This window comes from Streptopelia decaocto (assembly GCF_964273445.1).
Source record: "Streptopelia decaocto genome assembly, chromosome: 3".
Taxonomy (NCBI): domain Eukaryota; kingdom Metazoa; phylum Chordata; class Aves; order Columbiformes; family Columbidae; genus Streptopelia; species Streptopelia decaocto.
In genome coordinates this window covers 69,880,947-69,903,962 of record NC_138656.1, presented here as the reverse complement: position 1 = coordinate 69,903,962, position 23,016 = coordinate 69,880,947, and the positions used below count along the sequence as shown (strand labels likewise).

The 23,016-nt window shown below is 37.2% G+C and overlaps 1 protein-coding gene across 3 annotated transcripts; it reads left to right on the top strand.

Moving 5' to 3' along the window:
* Window positions 1-316: 316 nt before the first annotated feature.
* KPNA5 (karyopherin subunit alpha 5) lies at window positions 317-22,921 on the top strand. Of its 3 annotated transcripts, none has more exons than XM_082048290.1 (14): window positions 317-882; window positions 3,687-3,820; window positions 6,135-6,236; window positions 6,319-6,418; window positions 7,221-7,315; window positions 8,159-8,290; window positions 8,964-9,052; window positions 10,247-10,346; window positions 11,884-12,047; window positions 13,094-13,172; window positions 14,119-14,244; window positions 15,414-15,541; window positions 17,176-17,354; window positions 19,066-22,921. In XM_082048290.1, exons 1-14 carry the CDS (start codon window positions 333-335, stop codon window positions 19,251-19,253), a joined length of 2,166 nt encoding a protein of 721 aa, XP_081904416.1. In that variant the 5' UTR covers window positions 317-332; the 3' UTR covers window positions 19,254-22,921. The 3 variants fall into 3 exon arrangements, with proteins under 3 accessions (XP_081904416.1, XP_081904415.1, XP_081904417.1); XM_082048289.1 differs by having other exon boundaries at window positions 317-933; window positions 19,066-22,919; XM_082048291.1 differs by lacking the exon at window positions 317-882 and adding an exon at window positions 1,064-1,268.
* Window positions 22,922-23,016: the final 95 nt, after the last annotated feature.

Sequence of the window (23,016 nt, the reverse complement as noted above, 5' to 3'; positions counted from 1 at the left end):
TCAAGTGATGTCCCCACTGTCTTCACTCATTGTCCCCTCCCAAGTAACACCCCTCCACCGCCTTCGCTCCCCGCCCCTTGTTGGTGCCCGCGAGCGGTCTCGCAGCTCTCCAGCTGCATCCCCCGAGGTGAAAACTGCGCCAGTGGCGCTCGGGCTACGCCCCCAGCACGGTGCAGGCAGCCCCGGGCGGTCAGTCCCTGGCAGACCGGCAAAGTGCCGCAGGACGGTTCTCCACTCCCCACCCGGACGGCCGCGGCCAACCCCAATCCCCGCGGGCTCAGACGCGACGCTCCTCGCCGCCGCCGCTCACCTGTGCCCGGCGCGCCCAGCAGATGCCCGTGCCGCGCCCTGACGTGCGCTTCCAGCTCCTGCCCCGCCACCTCCCCGCAGAAGGGGCACTCGGGCGGCCCCACAGCGAGCTCGGGGCGGCGGGCGTCCGGCAGCCCCGGGTGGGCCGCCTCGATGTGGCGGCGGAGCTCGTCACAGCCGGGGGCGGCGGCGCCGCAGAGCGGGCAGCGGGGCTGGCGGCCCGGGGGCGTGTGCTGCGTGTGCCGCCGCACCGCCGCCTCCGAGGAGAGCGCCTGCCCGCAGACATCGCACACCACCATCGCGCCGCCAACAGCCACCACCCGCCTCTCCCGGGAAACGAAACCGCCGCACTCCCTCCCAACGGTCGCCCCCGCGCCGGCCGCAGATCGTCACACCCTGCCCGCTGCCTGCTGGGAAGTGTCGTTTTCTTGCCCGGGGCGGGTGGCTGCGCGCGCAGCGCCTGCTGGGAGCGGAGGGGCCCGCCCCCCAGGCCGGTGCGGCGCGCGGCGGGGCGCTGTCCGCCATCTTGCATCGCGATCGGCTGCCGGCGCCGCGCTCCGGGGCGGAGCGGAGGTTTGTCGCTTGGAGGACGGCGGCGGGCGCCGTGTGTCTTCGCTTTGATGGGTAAGGGCGAGAGGAGAGCTGAGAGCCGGCGGGTGGGGGGAGGAGGGGCTGTGCCTCTTTCTGGGGCGGGGTGCGGCGCTCCTTGCTGTCAGGCTCCCCGGCGCAGGCCGGTGTCCTGCCTGCTCAGGGGCGGCGGGCATCAGCGGGCGTTGCCCGCGCACGGCAGCTCGGGCCCCCCAGCCGGGGTGGTCGGTGCTGGTATGCGGTGTTGCCTCCTCGGTCAGGGGGCTGCCGTCCTCCCGCTTCCCTGCCGTGCTGCTGGTGGAGAGGGCTTTTCCAGCCCCTCGTCCAGGAACGCGGGTGAGGAGCTCGGCTGGTGGCTCTCAGTGGCCGAGGTAGGTGTCCTCTCGGCCGAGCGAGGGGACTTGCGGTCCGGCTCGGCCCTGCGCCGGAGTTCTGGCTGGTGCGAAGACCGCGGGTAGTGGCTGGAGACCCGCGCGGCCTCTCCCAGCGCTGCCGGTCGGGGAGGCTGCGGTGGCAGAGCCAGGCGCGGTATGTGGGGAGCCTTATATAGGCAGGGAGGAGAAAAAACTGTTAGTAGTATAGGTCTTAATCTAGGCACAACAAGTGGGCGAGATGCAGGGTGGTGGAGGGATTTAGTGTTCAAGCGAGTGTAGTTTTGCAGAGCAGAAATGCAGACTTCTTTAAATCTAGATGTAGAAGTTGTGAAGCCTGAATTCATTGGGGACTGCCAGTCTTTTTGCCCTTATGATGTCTATACCAAAAGCCTTGTGGGTGGAACGAAACTGTAAATTCATAGGTTTTTGAAAACAGTTTTGATGAACACATCCTCCCAGTTGTGCTTCTGTAACTCTTTATTGAGCTGGTAACCTGAATTGGGTTACTTTCAATGCATGCTGCTCTTGTTTGGTTCATTGCTTGGCCTGACAGTTGATGGCACACTTAGCATTGTGGTCCAGGGATGGCAGTAGTTTACTAAGGCTTATTCAAAGCAATTGTGTTTGGGAGAAATAGGCTGCCGAGTCCTCAGGGTGTCTTGTTGATGTCAGAGTAAGTCTGCATCCTGTTTTCCTCTCAGAGTCTGTATTTATTGCTCAGCAGTCCTTGGTACTGCTGGTATAAAAAAATAAATAGTCCCAGCATGGAAGTTGATTGAGAATTCTGCGCAGCTCAAGAGCTGTAGTTCATATGTTCTCATGTATGTTTTCTTGTTGTAGAAGAATTTCAGACAAGTGAGAGTTCATGTAGTGTCTTAATGTTTTTGACAGTGTTTTCTCAGATGAAGGCTGCAATTTTAACTTCAAAAACTAGCGCCGTACTGTTACAACCTTTATCAGTCAGTTTGATCATTTCAGTGGCAGAATCATGTTTTATCACTTTCATCTTTTTGCAACTAATATGCCTGAAATGACAGTCAGATTCTAATCCATCAAAAGAGCTGTTAATTAGATTGAGTCATTCATTCGGTTTAAAATGGAAAAGAGGATGCCTATCTGGATGCTATTGATCCTTAACTTGTTTTTGTGTATAAAGTTTAGAAGGAAATGCAGCATAACCTTTAGATCCTTTGTTATGTCTGTGAGATAAGCATCTTAAAATAATAAAGAAACAATGTAATAAGATATTAAATGAAGCAGTAATTACTGAAGATTTTCTTGGATTCAGCCTTGTTTTTTAATACATTTAATGTCTCCTTTTTGAGAGGAGGAAGCAAATTCCTTTACTTACTGATAGAATAAAAATGTAGCAACGTAATGTTTTTGCTTTTTGTTTCTTAGTTTATTGTTGTGGTTTAACCCAAGCTAGCAATATGACCACAATAGCTGCTCACTCACGCTACTCTCCATACCCTCTCCTCCCTATAGGGTAGAGAATCAAAAAGGAAGGGAGAAACTTGGATTGAGATAAACACAGTTTAATAAAATAACAAAATACTAATACACCACTAGTAAATATATATATAAAATAGAAATAGAGTATAAGATAGAAGATACTTAAGGCTATTCCTCATTAACTCCGTCCACACTGAGCAGCCAGTCCCAGGAAACAGCACTTGGTCCCTAACAGCTGATCCCAAAGAGAAAAAAAAGGCAGAAAGGCCCAGAGGCCTCTGTGAAATGGCAAAAGGCTGAACTAAACATCCCAAACTGAACTCCCCTGGCTCTGGCAAAAAGAGTGAAGGTGGTGAAGAAGCGAGAGACACCAGAAGATCCCAACTCTCCTTAAATAATGAATCATGATGCAAATGGGATGGAATATTCTTATTGATCAGTCTGGGTGTCAGTAAAGCTCTGCCCCATCCATGCCCCCCTTCCGTGATGCCTCACACCTGTGGCCAAAACACTCAGAATGTTCTTGGTGCTCCGGCCAGAGCCATTCAAAACATTAACTCTGTTATCTCTTGTTCTCAAACTAAGTCCAAATAATGACCGTGCTAACTATGAAAAAGAAAGGTTTCTAACTGTATGAAGAAAATTAACTCATTTTCAGTCAAACCAACACACCTTCATAAGACCTGTGACTTCTTTTTGCAGTAGCTTATGTGCTTTAATGAAGTATCTGATCCCTGAGATGATCTGTAGTTTAATCTGTAGTTTAGAAATACCTGTCTAGGTAAAGGCTTTTCTCTGATTCCTACTTAAGAGATTTTTGTTGGTGAACTGGGTATTGCAAGCAGCTACAGCAATATATAGCTGTTGCTGTAGATATTTTTATAGTATAAGAGGTGACAAGTTTGCTTTGCAGGGTTTGGCCTTTTGGAGTAATTTTTCTTTTTTTTTTTTTTTTAATAGACAACATGGCAAGCCCGGGTAAAGACAACTTCAGAATGAAAAGTTACAAGAATAATGCACTAAATCCCCAAGAAATGCGCAGACGAAGAGAGGAGGAAGGAATCCAGCTTCGGAAACAGAAAAGGGAAGAACAAGTAAGTATCTTGGTGAGATGCTAACTGTGAAGTGCTTGCGAAGCTAAATTCAGTTATGTGAAAGGACTTGAGCAGATGACCCCTGTGGTGCAGAATTCAAAGTGCCAGGGTGAGTGTCTGTTTTCTGTGCAATCCTGGGGAGCACCAGCTACTTCTTGACAGCGTCATAAAACAAAAAAGTGAACAGAAACCCTCTTAAGTCACTAGGGCAGAGGAGAGACCCATGTCTCAAGTTCAGTACTGAGTCTAGGTTTAAACATGTAAGACTGGGCTAAAGGATACTGTTTCCAATAAGGATTAGAAACCTTGCATTCGCTTCTAGAGTTTGGGCCAAAGTTGTACTGTTAGAAGGGAGAGTATTATTTTCATCTCTAAAGCCATACTTCAAATTGCCCAAGAGCTTCTCTGCAGTAACTTAGTAAAGTGGATACCAATTGTTGGTCCCTGAACTGTTAGATCTAACATTCACAGTTGTCCTCATTGGGGTTTTAGTGATCAGAGTACATGGAACATTGTATAATTTAATGGTTCGTGGTAGTTTCTTTTCCCAAAATATTTTTTAGTTTCTTCCCAGGAAAGTAAGAGATGTAGTTTGTTTTTCTACTTGGTCTAAAGTGGCTGAATTTGTCTCAACAACCTAGAGAGTCCACAGGCACTGGCCCACAGTCTTCTCTGAGCTGGGAATCCTTACCTTTCTCCTAGGAAAGTGGTGCTACTGCATGGAAGAGTAATTTAAATGAGTTCTTTCAGAGAAGAGTAGTATGATACTGGAGCATTTGCCTTTCAATGGGTAACTTCATTGCAGTTCCCACTGAAAGTATTGTTTGCGTATTTTGTAATAAATACTCCCTGGATAAATTATTAAAATAATGTGTGTTTCTTCTGCCATGCTGACTTTTGTAACAATTAGAATACTGTTATGTTCTCCTTGATCTTCATTTGCTGGACTGGTGTTTTTCAGCTCTGCTTGAACTCGGGTGAACAAGTTTATGCAGGGAAATGAGGCTGCTTTTGTTCCAGAAGAGATTATAACTGGTAGATAGACTATGATTCTAAGCAAAAACAGTTTATACATTTTGAGCTTCTGTGTCCTTCAGTGCTAGAAAGAATGACTTGTCTTCCAAAAGGAGAGTAGTGTTTCTTCTTCCTTTGTGGGTTTAAATGGAATTAAACCTTGTTTGTGTCCAGGATTGTGCAGTTGTTTTTTGTCCAGGATTGTGCCCAATCCAGAAGTGTGTTGAACAAGGGAGAGAAAGTCTTGTTTCAGGTTCCTGTCTGAAATATGGGTTGATGCAAACATGGAATTGCTTCTGCAGTTTTGGGCATATACAACAGCAGAAACCTAGGTGTCTGTTGACACCCAGAGGACAAAATCTTAAGGATTTAGTAAGAGGTTTCATTATTATGCTTACAGGTGAAGTTTTTAGTCAGTGAACTGAGGTCCTAACATTTATTTTTGAAGATGCCAGCATAACATTCTTAGAATAATAGTTGTAAGTGTAGTATGGAATTAAAGGTAAAAATGTAGGTTTGGTTTCTCAAAGAAAACAGGCTAATATGAGTGTTATGCTTGTATGCCAGAAAATGAAGATGCACTCATTAAACATAGCTTATTAAATACTATTGTGCAGGTATGTATTTTGAGTGTAGGCAGTGCATGCAGCCAATTTTAAAGTGATTTTTGGACATAGAGAATGTTTAATGTTATATAATTTGAAACTTTACCTTGAAGCTACGCTATTTTTTCTGTAACCATATTAAAATGTTTCTGTTTTATTTTTTCTGCAACTGTATATTAAATATAGCTGCTGTTAAATTGTCATGCAAAGAAAGTACATAAATTGTAGTCCTTCTGTTGAAGGGAAGAATGCAGTATGCTGAAACACAAATACTGTTTCAATGTGTATGATTTTAGCCTATTAACTAAAAGAGGAAAAAGTATCTTTTAGAATACTGTTTCCTGCTTAAAAATCAATACTGATTTTGAGAGAGAAAAGAGTAAAAGTAAAAAGTTCTATATCTTTTCCTTAGATGTGGAAAAATTCATGGATCTTTGCTACTTAAAACGAACTTCAGTTTTTTGTGTCTCTTTGAAGTCCTGCAGTGCAGTTTATCAAGATACAAGTATAGTAGTGTTTTTCTCCTGTATGTTCTTTAAATTTTTATGTAGAATTCCATTTGCATGGGTGAGTAGGAAGGTGAGTAGTTGAAATACTTTGACTAGTATTGGTGAAAGCACTTCTTCAAATGTATGTCATCAGTGCTCACTCTTTGGTAATTTCTAATGTCTTCTGAAAATTTCTGCCTTGTTTAGCTGTTTAAACGCCGAAACGTTTCTCTTCCTGGAAATGAAGAATCTATGGTAGAAAGTCCAATTCAGGATCCCGATGTCAGCTCTACTGTACCTATTCCAGAGGTAATTACTTCAGAGTGTGTTTAGAATGTTATCTGTTAAGGTGCATACTACTAGATATAATAAATCATCCTTTTATTTTTAGGAAGAAGTTATTACTGTAGATATGGTGCAGATGATTTTCTCAGATGATCCTGATCAGCAACTCACAGCAACTCAAAAATTCAGAAAATTACTCTCTAAAGGTATGTAAACGTTGCATATTTTATTTTCATTCCTTCTGTGTTGTTATTACAAATTTTAATCAGAGTCAGTTAACTTTCAGTTTTGTTTTACTTCAAAATACAGCTTGCTGAAACTTCTAGTTCTGTTTATAGAGAAACGGTGCCAAATCTATTCCGACCTAATGGCTAAATACAGAAAGCTTCATTATTCTGATGTTAAGTCTTTCAGACAAAGTAACAAAAGCAAGGACATTTTTGATTGAAATGTCTAGGTCAGTAATTAACTGCACACTATCATTACTTACAGCACTTGTTGTGGTGATTCAGTTTCTGATTCTTCTTCTGTATTTGAGGGTAGAAAAATTACATAGCTGCCAAAGAAGAGTTGTAACTTGTTTTTCTTAAGAGTGTAAGGCATGCAGTCTTAAATTAACGCTGGTATTTGTATAGCATGATAGGTGAAGTTATGGTTGGGTGTTTAAAATAGTATCTAATCATAATTGCCCTTCCACTGACCTGAGCTACTGACTAAGGGAACAGTGTTTTGTAGTGAGTTACTGACATGCCAATGGATAATATTATGTGTTACTATTATTATACATAATAGGGTATTTACTAAATTGCAGCACTTTATGGAGATAATCCTGCAGTCTTCTAAAGTCAAAAGTTTAGCTCCTTCATTTGAGACTAAAATAACTGAATGCTAAAAATTATTGTAAGAATTGAGAATTGTATTATTTTTTTGCATCATACTGGAAAAGTACTTTATTTGGTCTTTTCTGTTAGACTTACACAAATGTGGTTTGTTTTTTTTATTCCCTAGAGCCTAATCCACCTATAGATGAAGTCATACAAAAACCAGGAGTAGTACAGAGATTTGTGAAATTTCTGGAGAGGAATGAGAATTACACCCTGCAAGTGAGTTTGGCTGGTACAAGTGAATTTGGCTGGTACTGATGGGAAGTTTGGAATGGGATTAGAAACCCTTCAAAACAGCTTTGTAAAGCATGTGATTTTTCTTTTTTTTTTATAACCAAATTTCATTCTTTTTAACAACCGAAGCTGTAAATTTTATTTGTCTAAAATGTCAGTTATTGCCACTTTAATTATGACTTGACTTTTGTGAATTTCATAGTAGTCTTTAGGGTTATATATGCAGCTGGTCAAATACTTGGGTGTTGAAAGCAGAATGTGTTCAAGAGAGTTTCCAGAGTGTTACATTAAGATCATCAGCATTAATGTGTGAGCAGAATCTGTTTGGTTTGGTTTGTGTACATTGTAGTATTTCTAAGTTGAAATCTTGGAAAAAAAAAGAAGAAAACAATACAGGAAACTGAAAAGCTTGTATGAAACCCTTTTAGAAAATCGTTGAAAGATACATAACTAATAGTAGGAGTAACTAATTCTGTCTACTTGTGCCATGGCATGGCACTTAGGCCTTATGTATATTCATACCAGAAGAGTTAATATAAACAAAAGGGATTTATACTAGTTAAGAGAGATTTGAAAACTTCCTTACAGTTAGTGCTGCAAGCCAAAACCTAAAAATAATTTACATACTGATGGAGCTTATTAAATAGAGATTTTGTCAATGCCAATTACTGTATATAATAGAAAGTACAATAATAGTAACAATTACTATTCAGTAGAAAGGAAGAAAAGTTGGAAAATTAATCCCTGCAGCTCCCATGTCAAACTGTTCTTCATGAATTTAAGCTTTACTGCTGTGTGGTTTTACATGGTCTTTGTGCTCCTCAACAGTTCGAAGCAGCTTGGGCTTTGACAAACATAGCGTCTGGAACTTTTCTGCACACCAAAGTTGTAATTGAAACGGGAGCTGTTCCAATTTTTATTAAGTTGCTTAGTTCAGAACATGAAGATGTACAGGAGCAGGTAACTGTTTTCTTGGAGTGTTTTATAATTCCTTAAAATTAATTTATGATCCTTTTTTTTTTCCTCTGATTCTTTCAGGTTTCTTTGAACCTGTTTTTTATTTCATGTTACTGAGTGATTTGAAGAAAGCACTTCATTTCTATTGGGGCATTTACAGGTGGATAGGATGTAAAGCACCATAATAGAAAGAATATAGTATAAAACAATGTGGATTTTTTTTTCCCTAAGTTATCTTGTAGCTTTATTTCCTATATCCTTCTGCTCTTTCATCTTACTATGTTACAGTCTTCATTAACATTTTCCTGAACTTTATTTTTTTGTTACATTACATCGTTTGCAACTTTGAGGCAGTTTTATTTAATCTATTACACATAGTGAGCAAATGTAACCAATGAAAAGTGTGCGTGTATCCTTTTTTATTAAAAAGCGCATGAATCGATATATTTTCATAACAGAAGACTTCTTTCCTTGAAAGGGTGACTTCGAGTGTAGGTAGTTGACTTTGTGTCAGTTCTCAAAAAATGCAACATAGAAATCAGTAGTCTTCTGAAATGTTGTATTTGGAATGATACTGCTTTTTTGATTCTGTAATATTTGTTGTAAAAATATATACAATCTGTAAAAGTTGATTTGCAAGCATGTTTATATTCACTTGGATGCTTTATTTTTTAAGGCAGTGTGGGCTCTTGGTAACATTGCTGGTGATAATGCAGAATGCAGAGACTTTGTTTTAAACTGTGGAATATTACCACCCCTCTTGGAGTAAGTAGTGTAAATTAATACTCTTAACTGTAGCATATAGGTGTAGATAACTGTAAACTTCAAATTAGAGTTTATTTGAGAAGAATGCAAGCTTTTTTGCTAAATTGAGAATATTTCTTTATTATTATTATTATTATATTGCTATGAATCTAATGTTTTGGATTGCTTGAGGTTTATGCATATCTTTAATTAGTCCGTGACTGGAAGCTTTCCAATGTTTTTAAAAGGAGAGAAAAGTGTTATTTCACAGGTATGAAATTCCTCTGTTGTGCAGAACTCAGTGTTTTCAGAGTTCTGGATATATAGAGTGGGAGAGATGATTGGAGTCACACTTTGTGTGATTCCAGCTGGCTGGGCAGTAGGCTGGTTTCCTCACCTTTGCCCAGTAGCTCCAAGCTCCACTGTCCATTTGCTTGTTGAGATGAGCTGGCAGACGAGTTCTAAGTTACATGAGCTACATTCCACCAGAAGGTTTCTCTTCACTAGGAGTATAATTGCAGCATTTACTATATGCTTACAGTAGGATGTAAGGCAGCTTCATCACAGGGAAAAATTTTACATGATACAAATTTTGTTAAATTCATTCTTGCTTAAAATAATAAAATGCTTTAAAACTTTCATTAAATAGTTTAAAATAATAGAGGAGAATGTGATTACTTTCCTCGAGGATTTAAAGGATTAACAGTTTTAGACATTTTGGTATGTACCTGAAAATGAACCTGATTTTTCACATGGTGAATCTTTCGCATTCTGTTCAGCAAAAACAGTGAAGTGTTAATTTTTTTTAGAAGATCTTTTAAGTTCTAACTTTTTATGGAACTGTTTTTATTATTAATTGCATTATCTGAATGAAAACATGAAAATTAATTTAAGGGAGAGCTGCATGTCCTAGTGACTCTAAAGACCTTCAGAAAACATTAATTGAAGAATTTTTTTCATATGAGCAATAGTTTATTTTGTATGCATATACTTGATCTGGAAATGAGATGTCCATGCAAAATAATCTGTTCAGATTCAGTTTATTCTAAGAAACTATTTGTAGCATGTAAGCTATGAAGAGAAATAAATTGAAACTAGTGCCCCATAATAGGATTTCTTTTCCTGATTTGAGTTGATATTGGTAATAATAGACATAAAAAGGCTTGCCTTTTCAAAAAGAAATTATTATTTTTTATTGTCATCTCTTTTTGACAGACTGTTAACAAATTCAAATCGTCTTACAACAACTAGAAATGCAGTCTGGGCTCTCTCAAATCTCTGTAGAGGAAAGAACCCACCTCCAGACTTCAGTAAGGTATAATAAAGTGTTCATTTTGAGAAATCAGAGAGCTGAAGAAGACTTATGTTTGTAATGTTATAACACACAGTATCTTTGAATCAGGAGATAGACTCAATTTTGTCTTTTTAATGTAATCACACAGCCTTATCCATCTGTTGTATCTGCACAAAATCATCTAATTTGACATCAAATTACTTAAAAACTTGAGATTGTAATTAGTCAGATGCAGGAATCATTCACTGGTGTGAAATGATGGACAAATAATACATTCAGTCTTAACACCCTTGGGGCTGTGTTTTCTCCAGAACTGTTTTAGAGGATGTGAGTTAAGAGTGAGGTTGTTTTTTTTTTTAATTTTATGATTACAAATGCTTGCTGCAGGAGTAAAATGTTGAGTTTTCTGCTCTGTCAGATGCAGTTAAAACAGACTGTGATGACAAAGGTGATTTGCCTGTGTGCTCTCCCCTTCCTCCTCTCTCCAGTTTGTGCTTTTGAATATAGTAAGACTGTAGAAGCTAGTGGGAGTATTAGCTCCTTATTTTCAGTATGAAATTGATTTCTGGTGAGTTTAATGACATTAGAAGATGGAACTTTGGATATGCTGGTAGAAGAGACTGAGGTTAAAGGATCATGAAAGATAATCTGGAGACAGTTCATGTGTGTTGAAGCTTACCTCATGGCATAGTAGTTACTGTTGTTGCATTTTAATAGTTCTGGCAGAGATTTCTACATAAAGGTGGGATTTCTGATGTCAGTTAATCAATCACCTCACAGTTGTTCAGCCTAAGTTACATCCTTCAGTAGCATGTTGTTCTGGTAGTAAAAAACCAACAAGATTTCTTGCTACTTAAGCCCTTTGCAATAGCACCGGTTGGACACATAAAGTAGGCTAAATTGTGTAACTGATGCAAGATAAAGAATTACATTCTACAAAGAATGTGAAATTCCCAAGCCATACAGCTGAAACCTGTCGTGTTCCAAGTGGTGCTAAGATGGTCTTGTTCATTTGGCTCTGTTTGAAACTTGTAGGAGGTTAAGGCCAGAGACTTGCAGTGAGAAGGGAGGTCAGCTGTTGCTTGTTTGGTTTGGTACAGTGAATGTTAAGTCCCTTCTGAATCACTCTGAGTTTCTTTGTGGTAAAGGAATTGTAAATTGGTTGTTACAAATAACCTCCAGTCCTCCTACAAAGACACCAATATAAAAAAAAAAATCACTTCTAAATTCTGTTCCCCGAGTGATTCAAAGAAGCATCAGTAATTCCTGGTCATCTGGTTACCTGTAAAAGCAGACGTTTTTTGTTTAAGCTGAACAGTTTTATACCTAGTATAATATCTCTGAATAAATAGGCTGTGAATCAGAATTTATCCAAATTGCCAGTTTGAATTTAATATCTCGTTTATTCAGGAAGTGTTCTTCATAGGTCCTGATTCATTAATGAGCTCCTATGCTTTGGGAGTAAATAGTTTTTCACCTTTATGCTTTTGCAGAATGTTCTCTGAAACCTGAAAAAAATGCAACACCTAATTTTATGCAAAATTTTTCTTTAACCTAGGTTGCTCCTTGCTTAAATGTTCTGTCAAGACTGTTGTTTAGCAGTGACCCGGATGTATTAGCAGATGCTTGCTGGGCCCTCTCGTACCTTTCAGATGGTCCCAATGATAAAATTCAAGCTGTTATTGATTCTGGAGTGTGTCGAAGATTGGTAGAGCTGCTGATGTAAGTCTTCACCTAATAAATGTCTTTACAGTACTGTTAATATTCGTGAATTCAAACTGAGTTTTTTGTTGTGTGAGAAGTAATTCACTCAGCAAGCAAATGAAAAGGTTTCAAGGTTGCTTGGCTTCTGGGATTTCTTCTGAGATTGACAGTGAAAAAAGTTTTCCCAATGAATTCCTTTATATTCTTTAAAACTTAGTGTAGAATTTCATTTACATGGAGGAATAGAAAGGTGAAGACAGAAGACCAAGCTTGAATTGTAAACTAATTTCTTAGCTTTTTTTTTTTTTTTTTTAATTTCACTCTTCCTTTTTGTTTTCTTTTCTATGGGATGTAGTTGCAACACAGACAGTTCTTGGACTCACAAAGTCCAGAGGCAGGCGTGTGCCACTTTTGAACTGTTCCACTATATCTGTTTTATGGTTCATTATTTTCCTAGAAAGGGAGAGTAAATCCCTGTGTTCACATGGGGGCGGCAGAGCAGGTCAGGGATAGTAGTTCCCAGCACTGGCAGCTCAGCACAGTTGCCCATGGAAAGCTCATTTGTACAGCTCTCAGGAAAGGGCGAGACTGCTTTTTCTCTTACAGATGCTTTACCACAACTGAGTAGATTTCCTTCCCTCACACCTCAGGCTTTGTGTACTGGCTTCTAGGGTTATTGGCTTACAAAAGGGGAAAGATGCCTTACAAAGGGGGACTGCTAAGTTTTAGTATATAGCTAATAAAACCCCTTCTGTTTCTGTGGCTACTGAATAATGCAGTTTCTGCTATTGTATTAAATCATCCTTGAGCTGGGTGAAATGAATCTGCTGGGCAAATAGATTGCTCTAAGTTGTGTTGTTCCATAGAGATGCCCTTTCCTTGACTCAGCAATTCAGCTATGGGCTTGTAGTTGTTAAACTTGGCTAAATAGGGGAAAAAGTGTAAGAAGTAATGTAGCATTTTCTGTAATTGGAAATTTAGCACCTGAAGTTAAACGTTTACTGAAAATGTAAAATTATACTTGAACACTTGGTAATATCAAGTGATTTAATATTTGTCTCCAGGCATAATGATTACAAGGTGGTATCCCCTGCATTAAGAGCAGTTGGAAATATTGTTACTGGAGATGATATCCAAACACAGGTAAGACTGGTTCATTTAAGAAAAATGATTGGCACATGGAAAAATGAATACAGAATTCTGTAAAAATTCATTGTGACAAAATACGTATCTAGTACAGGTATCTGCATATTGCAGTAAAAGAGGCGCTCTACAAATCTACATTATGTATTTGACAGTCAGTTTAGACTTATTTTAGACATAAAATTACTGCAAGAATAAACATTTTCTTACAGCACTATAGGCAGTGGATTGCTTTATTCTTCTAAGATACCTTGAATATTGCTTCCCATTCATGATGCAAGTAACTTTTTTTTTCCCCTCCTTAGTGAAGGTTCATTTATTTATTAGCATGCCCTTTTTTAAGTCTTCGAATGCAGTCAAAGTTTTTGCTTGTAAGCAAAGGTCATATTTAGTTTGTCCATTAATTTGTATATGATAGTCTTACTGATGCAGTTTGTTCTAAAGATTTGTCTTTAGTCAATGGAATTGATTTTGATGCCATGGAGGAAATACTAAGGTCCTGGTTTAAAGAAAATTTTGTCTAAACAGCTGTCAGAACTAGTGTAAAGGGAAAATAAGTAAATAATTTGACTATTTAATTTGTTTTGAGCTCTATAGGAGAGGATTTTGCTAAGGAATTAAATAGAAAACATCTGTCTCTTCAAAAACAAATGAACAAAGAACTATACAAACTGAATTTACACTTCTCAGTTATTCATATTCTAACCTTAAGCATATTCGTATTCTAACCTTTAGTATTGCTGTCTTTAGTCTTGTGGTCTGGACTTAATTGAGGGCAGATTCTTTCAAATTGGAGTGTCAATGACGAGACAATCCAGCATCATTAAGCACTTCAGTTTTGCAGGACATCATCTGTCATACTTTGTGTAGTATAAATGTGTTGCAAAATCTGCTTTTATGTATGTATATTGCACAACCCAAATTTCAACTTTTAAATTATTTTTAGGTGATTCTAAACTGCTCTGCATTACCTTGCCTCTTGCACTTGCTTAGTAGTCCCAAGGAATCTATTCGAAAGGAAGCGTGCTGGACTGTTTCGAATATTACTGCAGGAAACAGAGCTCAGATTCAGGTAAAGTCTGTATATTTGTTATTTGGTTGGGTTTGTTTTCGTTTTACTACCTCACTTGGCTTTCTTTCACAAGGAGAAATACGTAGATACTACATTCACTCTGCATTGGGTCTCTTCAAACCAAAATGATTCTATGATTATTTGCGTTAGTCCTGTCTATAGTTTTATCTAACTTTAATGGGTTTTTTTCTAAATTTTGAAAGATTGTTACGAATAACTTCACAAAATAATACTTTAAAAATAGCTGTCATTATTTCTACTAGAGAAACTAATTCATTTCTATCAAAGGGATTTGGCTGATGCTTATAGAAAAAATGAAAGGGTACTTAAAATATGCTCTTAGATCTGATATCAATAGTTGTTATTTTTCCCTGTGGGAGCATCATCTACTGATATATTCTCTTTAGTTTTGTTCTGCATTGTAATATACATGTTAAAGTAATAAGCAATTTTTCCTTTTTTAAAAGTTGAAACCATCTTGTACAAATTAGTCCAGTGAAAAGTGGATGATTCAGCCAATTTGGAAATGTCGAACATTTTGCTTGGATAAAAAACCTGCATGATGTCATCAATACTGAGTTGTGTTCTTGTGGAAACTACTACATCCTGACTATTGCTCCAGGTGTCTGGAGTTACCTGAAAAAAGGTTCTGTTTGACAAAATGAGAATTCTGAATCAGAGTACATATTTCAATATGATTTTTTTTTTTCCCCTTATGCTTCAGTCAGGGATGAAAATGTTACTTCTTGATGTCATTTAAAATGTATAATACAGTTTTCAATTATAGACATAGTCTTTCTGTGGAGACCACAAACATGAACAAAATGGACAAAGTGAAGTTTTGTTCTCAGGCTTGATCTGCAGTTCAAAACCTCAGGTTTAGTGTTTGTCGTATGGTTTTTAAATGGGAATATCCAGAAAGCAGTATTCTGTCCACTAGAGACAGAGATATCAAGAAAGAAAATACTCTGATGGCTGCTGCGGTGCAAGGTTGGACTAGTTCTGAATTTCAGTTAGGTTGCTCTAGTTAGTGTGGTGCTTTCTAACAAAACATTGTTTACTTTTATATCAGCAGGCATCACTGATTCTTGTAGTGAAGGGTATTAATGTTCTTTTTCTGTGTGTACTAAATATTAATTAACACAAAATATTATCATTTCACCTCTTAGGCTGTTATAGATGCAAATATTTTTCCAATACTGATTGAAATTCTTCAGAAAGCTGAATTTCGCACCAGAAAAGAAGCAGCATGGGCTATAACTAATGTGACATCAGGAGGAACTCCTGAACAGATTAGGTAAACTTGTATGTTAACGTTTTCTCTGCCAAAGCATCTTGTTGAAGGTATTTTTATTTCTGCATTTGAATCCTGACAAACATAGCAAGAAAATCCTAACCATAACTGTGATTCCTTGAAACTCTGTCTGTACAGAGACTAAACATGTAGAAATTCAGAAAAAATGAATGAAATATATGCAGTAGACTTAATAATAAGTTGACTGATACTGCTTTGTTTCAGTGATATTACACCTAAAGCTTTCACAAGGTTATCTTCCAGAGTTGATGTTAGATTGTCAAACACAATTGGAACAGTTAATGAACAAATTCAGTATTTGAAAATGGAAATTTTTGGGAGACTTGTTTCAAAAGCTTACACGATGGGTTTGTATCTTTTTGTGGAGAGACTTCAGGAATGTTAGTTGTTTCCTCATGTATTTTAAACCCACTATCAGTATTTTAAAACAGATACCTGAACTCCTTTTTCAAAATTTGATTTGATTAAAAGTTACTGTCAGCAGCTATTTATATGCTGCAAAGATTGGACTTCTTGAATGACTGGAATAAAATACTCTCTGGTTTCTCTGAAAACCATCAGCATAGCAAACAGTGTGAATCAGTAGTTGATAAATGGATTAAAACTGACAGTGTATTATTTGAAAACAAGAACTGAAAGTGATGTGGTAAGTCTTCCAGCACCCTGGGGAGATCTGTTGCAATAAGTTAATTCTGATTTATTTGAAATGTAAACAATCCTCATTTTCTTATAACCACTAAGTTTTATCAGAGTTAAGGAAAGTTTGCAGATTGTTTGCAGAATGTGACATCTTAAAATTTAGTGTATTTCAAATACATTTTAATTCAGGATTCTCAAACAGTAGATGTGCATGTAGTACCATAGAAGTAGCTTCTTGTTACAAAATACAGATATATTATCTATGTCATGACATTTTTGCCATTTTAACTGCTATCTAACTGAGGGAAGATTTAAAACCACTAAGTAAACTATATTTAAGCAATCTTCTGATGCTGGCAAAGATTACTCTCTTTATTTTACTTGCACACTAGAAACAAGGACACAGGTTCTGACTTTCAAAGTTCCTACACCATTTTGTGCAAAATTGGGAAAAGGAAAAGGGTACTCAGAATACAAATATCTTTTATGTATTTACAATTATGTTCTTCCTTTAAAGTAGGTAATGCTAATAGCTCAATGGGCTGCTACTGTGGACTGTGTTAGTATAGAGCAGTGTCCAGTGTTCCTATCTGTCTCTAATGTGTTTACTTGGCATTTTTGCCACTACAAAATTTCAAATGTCTGAGAAAAGAACTTACTGCTAAAACTAACTTCTTTTCTTCTATTCAGTTAAACCCATCTGAAGAAGATAGGTGAAAAGGAATTGAAGAGACTACAAATTCCAAACTCCAGTTAGGAACATGCACATTAAATTTTCTCATTAGGATGAATTAGACTATTTACTGAATTTCAGACTAAGATTATCTTTCTGTTCTATTTTAGAATTTTTTTAATCCAGTCACTTCTTTTAGCAAAATTAAGGACCAATAGTGATAGACAGGCATGTCAGAATAAATGTGCTGGATTAACAGTCCTTTCTTTTTCCCCACCCCCCTCTTTTTTCTGCTCTTATAAAGGTATTTGGTAGCACTTGGTTGTACAAAGCCTCTTTGTGACCTCCTGACTGTGATGGATTCAAAAATAGTACAAGTGGCATTAAATGGACTTGAAAATATTCTGCGTCTTGGAGAACAGGAGTCTAAGCAAAATGGAATGGGCATTAATCCTTATTGTGCCCTTATAGAGGAAGCATATGGTAAGAAATTACTTCTTTTAAAACTGCATACCTGAACTTCTTTGTTTCAAGCTGTAAAAACAAAACCATTGTGAACCATGTATAGGTAAGTTTAATAGTAGAATTTTTATTTCAAGCATAAGTGGATATCAAAGCATCATAAATTAAGTAACGTAACATGGTGGAAAAAGTGGTTAAATGTGGAAAACCTGTGGATATTTTTGTCTGTGGTCAGTTTATGAAATGTGCCTCTAGAGAAACATTCTCAGAAATATTTAACACACAGATATCCTAGTCTGCGGGAGCCATGGTTTGCATAAGTTTATCAGCTAGTCCTAAATATAGTTTTATTATTTTAACCATATAGTCCCATTTGGTACAGTTTCATTACCAATAGAGATGCGAGATCAGAGGGTTTTTGCTTACTCCCAAAGTCTATCACTTTTTAACATAGTAAATATCAGTAATAGAAAAATCAGCTTCAGATCATGAAATTAAATAAGTTTGTACTTATTTCTGAAAGTATTTTGTTCTATTTATTCTTGTAAGACCTGTTGAATTAAACCACATTTTAAAGGCAGGGTATCAAAACTAAAATGATGTTTGTGGACTTTCGTGACTGGGATACTTTTGATTTAACTTTAAAACTGTCTCAATAACAAATCTGATGTAATTTATGGAGACTTGAATTTTCATGGTGTCTTACAAAACAGAATTGGCAGACATTTGTGTTTCAGGAACTGCCAATAACAATTCTATTTGACTGCACTATATCTGGCTAAATGGTACTGACTTTTCTGTAAAGCAGCCTTGAAATCTGAATTCCCTGTTAGAGTTGCATTTCTAAAATCAAGTGCATACTCAGACAACATACTTTGCAGTCTGATATCTAAGAGGAAGAAGTACTGAATACTTTAGTGGAATTTATTCTGTTCCAGATTTTGAATCTGTTCACAATTTCAACTATTGAATGTCTAGGTTCATTTTTTCCTTTACCATTTAAGTGGAGGCTGCTGAAGCTGTGGAGTGGAAGTTCAGTAGGGGAAACAGCTGATTATGTCACTCTCATTGCTTTGGCCTCTATAGTCACCAGAAGGGATATGAACTCTTTCTAATCCATCTTAAGAGAAAACTGAATTGTCTTAAATAGTTAAAAAGGAGTTTTGAATCAGCTGACTGCCAAGCATTTAATTCTGACAGCAGAACAGAGGTTATGTCCTCTAGCTTGCAAACAGTAAGTCTTTGGAAAACTAATATCTTCAAATCTTGAATTTGAAAAAAGATACTGAACTCTGCTCAGTGACAGCTTCATAATAGGGGGTAGAATTCAGTGTTGGGGAAGGCAAAAGGAGTAAAAGAAAAGAAATGGAGATATTGAAAATTGCTATAGCAAACAGCTTTATGCTATCTTAATTCTATACAGATACAATTCCTTTGTAGGCATGGCATATTTCTCTGTAGATAGTACAGCCTCCTCCTTCTTAGTTTAAGTGATATACATTTAACATAGTTTTAAAATTAGTTTGGAGTGCAGAGAATGAAGATTAGAAATACATGGCTTAGGAAATTAAGAAATTAAGAATCAGTGATATCAAATGAAATGAGAATGATTTGGGGTTCCATTTTTTAATCTAAGAAATACCACTAAGTTTTCATACTATAAGATGTTTTCCTTTGAATTCATCATTCTTTTAAGCAACTAGATTTTCAAAATGTTTTGTTTCGAATTTAGGACTTGATAAAATCGAATTCCTTCAGAGGCATGAAAACCAAGAGATCTACCAAAAGGCTTTTGAACTCATAGAGCATTACTTTGGTGTCGAAGAAGAGGACTCCAGTATTGCACCTCAGGTGGATGAAAGTCAGCAGCAGTTTGTGTTTCAGCAGCAGGAGGCTCCAATGGAGGGGTTTCAGCTGTAAACTACTGAACTGAAGACAGCTGTAAAACGTAAACACTTGCTGGGTTTGGGGTTTTTTTTTCTCCCCAGAGGTCTTTTCTTTATGGCCAAAGCTAGAGGAAAAGTTGAATATGTTTTGCAGAAATAGATGAAGAAGCAGCTCATGCACTTTTATATATTCTGTTAGGTACAACTGTTCTTTGTTTTGTATTTGTGTTTTTCATTATCTCATATGTACAGAAAACAACTGTGAGGAATCATGTCTAAAGTAAAGCATTAAATGTGATTCAACAAGAACTGTTAAGCTAAGACTTGGTAGGATTTTAGGTAGTGGTTCTGAATTTTCCACGTAGTCTCAAACTGCATATCAGCAATACAGTTACTGACAGTTGTATTTTTGGCAGTAGGCTTGACTTGCCCAGTCTCTATTAAATCTACCTCTTGTATTGAAGCAAAAACGTTGCTTCAGAACTAAGGCATGAAATGAAGATGAGCTTGTAAGAAGCTGAATTGGAATGTGAAAAATATTTATTTAAATTGTGAAACTTTTACGCATTACTTACTTTACAACGCACTGTTGGAATTTAATTATAAACTGTATTTAAAGACATAATAGATATATAATGCTAATTACCTAATATAATGTTGAATATATTTAAAAGCTTTTTCTGAATTATGTGGGAAGAGGACTATTTCAGAGGTTTTCAAATTGAAATCAGCAGGGAGCTCGCTGGTCATTTGATGTTGGCTTTGTAATTAAAGCTGCTAAATGGCATTAAAAGTCAGCCACAAAGACAGTACTTTGCTGTGGAAGCAGTTGCTGTAGTTACCACAAGAATGCTGTGATTATGAATGACAGAGATGGTGATATGCACAAACCACCAAGCAGAGAGTTTACAGCTGTCTCCTGTCAAACTGTGGTAACACCGCTTTAGTTTGAGAAACATTGTGATGTTTGCCTTTCTAGTACAGTAGCTTCTTAGAAGTTTAGACAGTAGGTGTTACTTTTTTTTTTGACCAAATATGCTACCGCCACTTGAATTGTTCTCTAAGTTACTAACTTGGTTTTCTTTTGGTAAGACAATAGAAATACTGCAGTGAAGAATGAATAGTGAATCACTCCAGTTGAAGGAAAAGTTTGTTGTACTGTAAATAGCATTAAGTATGTGGACAGCAAAACTAGCTAGAAGTTACTGTCATCTACATATGTAGGCTCTACAAGATACAGTGTTTGCTGTTAAACACTAAAAGAAATAGAATACTAATATTTACACTAATAATTTTGAATACAGAAAAATGTATACTCTGCTTAGACTCGCATATAATTAGTGTTTCTGGCATATTAGTAGTACATCTCATTTGGAGAAATTAGTACTTTGGGTTAACTCTAAAGTATGATTATTTTTTTTAACCTGTAATTAATGTATTAACTCCTGGATTAAGTGAAATCTTTGACATATGAGAGCATTTCATGCTTCATAAACAGCTTCAATTTAAACTTCAGATTACTTACCCCATGGCACTGTGCTTGTCACTAAACAATATTTTAATGCACTGAAAAATACAGGTTAAAGGTGGTATCATTTACAGTACCATTTTATCTTTAGATTTTTTTTTTACATGCAAGTTAAGATTTTTAAGATGTTTAACTTTGTTACAGCAATATATACCATATTGTAATTGAATGTGGGACTTGAAGTGGATTTTCTAAGGTTAATGGTCGGTTTTGACTAAGTTGTAACTGGGAGAGAAGAAACCTCTTTTTAGTGGAAGACGGAAGTGTAAGAAGTGTATATAAGAGTGCTCTTACTTTATGAACTCTGAATAATGAGATATTTTAGCAAGTGACACTTGAAACCTAGATTTGTACAGCATACAAGAGTTTTGAATAGCATGATAATACTGAGTACAGCTGCCAAATTTTCATGTAATGTTAGATGATTGTATTCGTGCCCTTTTTACTCCCATAATTTTAAATTTTCATATACTGACCTTCCTTCCCCCCATCTGTTCAGAGTACAGGGTAACAATCATGGAAACCTACCAGGATTACTAGTAAATGCTGAATTTCAATGTTCTTCTAATGTAAGAAAATTATTCAGGTAACAGGGTATTCTGTTCTTTCTAACAACCTTCTTTTGATAATACTACATAACCAGCTGTGCCTGCTTTTTATTTGGAGAACCCTGTAAAAATTGCATTTATAAGCCTCTCTAATTTAAACCAAATCTGAACTATAAAAATCTTGATTAAAAGACTTGAAAATTCAGAAAAGAGGGGACACAAAGTATTATATTTGTTTTGAAAGAATGTCTTCAGTTTTGTGACAATTTAAGTGTGAATGGTTAGTGACTGCACTTTATGCATTTAGATAAACTGTATTTCATGCCTCTGATCCATTTAAATGTAACAGTTTAAAAGGGAACTAAAATGGATGGCCTTTGGCTACTGAAAACCATTATTTAAACTGAACATTTGGTTTACCCTAAAATTGTTAAAAAATAATAATGAAAATTCTTCTTTAAAGGATAAACATATAGGATGGCCTCTTCTATTTTATCACTGGGTTTACAACATGCTTTGTTAAAAGCAATAAATGAACAATATAAAAACAGATGATGACTTAAGGTCAGCTCTGGTATAGTCATTTGCAGACAGGGGAATGAATATGATGATGTTGCCTAAACAGATGAAACCAGTGTGGATAAAAGGAAAGAAGTAACCAAGCAAGAAAATCTCTTTAAGTTTGGCATTTCGTTTGGAATCTGAAGTGCCCTGTCAGTTACCAAGTCTGTATAAAAGTACAGGGTTTTGGTTGTTTTGGTTTGGGTTAAAAGGGTACCATTTGTTCTGTTTAAATGTGAATACTAACTATCTAATCTATGCAACTATGCAAAGCATAAGATTTTTTTAGTTCCCTACTGTTGATACACTGAATCATATCTAATTTTTTCATAATTGCACTTTTGTCTGAGGACTGGTTCATACAGCTTTTTCATTTTCTAGTATTTGCTTTAAACACTGTTGCTAGCAGCAATCAGAAAATAGTAATGTTGGCACAGAAATACGTTAGCTGTAGAACAAGTTTGCAACTGGAAAATATTTATTGTTGGGTCTGTCTTTGAAAAAAACATAGAAAAGATGCACTATTGTCTTTCCTCCAGGGTTAGTTCTCAGTTTAAATTTTTTAAATTGTACAGCTGAGGATTTTTGTAATAGGTCTGCAAATTGATAGGTGAAGTTTAACTCTGACTCCAAGAGTTCACTGAAATCTGGAATGAGAAATTTCAGTTACTTGTGGCACAATATCTTCATATAATGTGTGGAAACTAAAATACCTTATACTAACTTCCAATAGTAATAGTGCATCTTTAAATCCAGGCCAAAGGCCCATTACTGTAACAGAACACATATGAGTAGTATGCAATATTATGGAATGTTAAATCTCCAGATACCATGCAGAAAACAATAAAACCTATTTTACACGTTTCTTGTATTTCTTTAGTGTTTCAATAAGTGTGGCTTCCTAAACTAGAAAACACAAATGCCATTTTGAATACAGCATTCAGGCAAGTGAACTGAAACTGGGTTATTTGTGCACTGTAAAACTACACACTTTCACCAGACAGAAAACTTTTGGGTTTCAAATGTGTTTTGTCAATATCTAACCAAACATACACTTGTACAATAATCACAGTCCTGTCTCTGCCTGCAGAACTGATCACTTTGAGAATTCCCGTGAAGTTTATAGGGACTTGAAAATTTGTGGAATTATCGGGCCCTTT

Excerpts from the sequence above, each read along its gene's own strand:
- KPNA5 (XM_082048289.1), top strand. The coding sequence starts at position 333 with ATGCCCGTGCCGCGCCCTGACGTGCGCTTCCAGCTCCTGCCCCGCCAC. Across the intron at positions 3,821-6,134 it reads AACAGAAAAGGGAAGAACAA|CTGTTTAAACGCCGAAACGT; the intron begins GTAAGTATCTTG and ends TGCCTTGTTTAG. Across the intron at positions 14,245-15,413 it reads GAAACAGAGCTCAGATTCAG|GCTGTTATAGATGCAAATAT; the intron begins GTAAAGTCTGTA and ends TTCACCTCTTAG.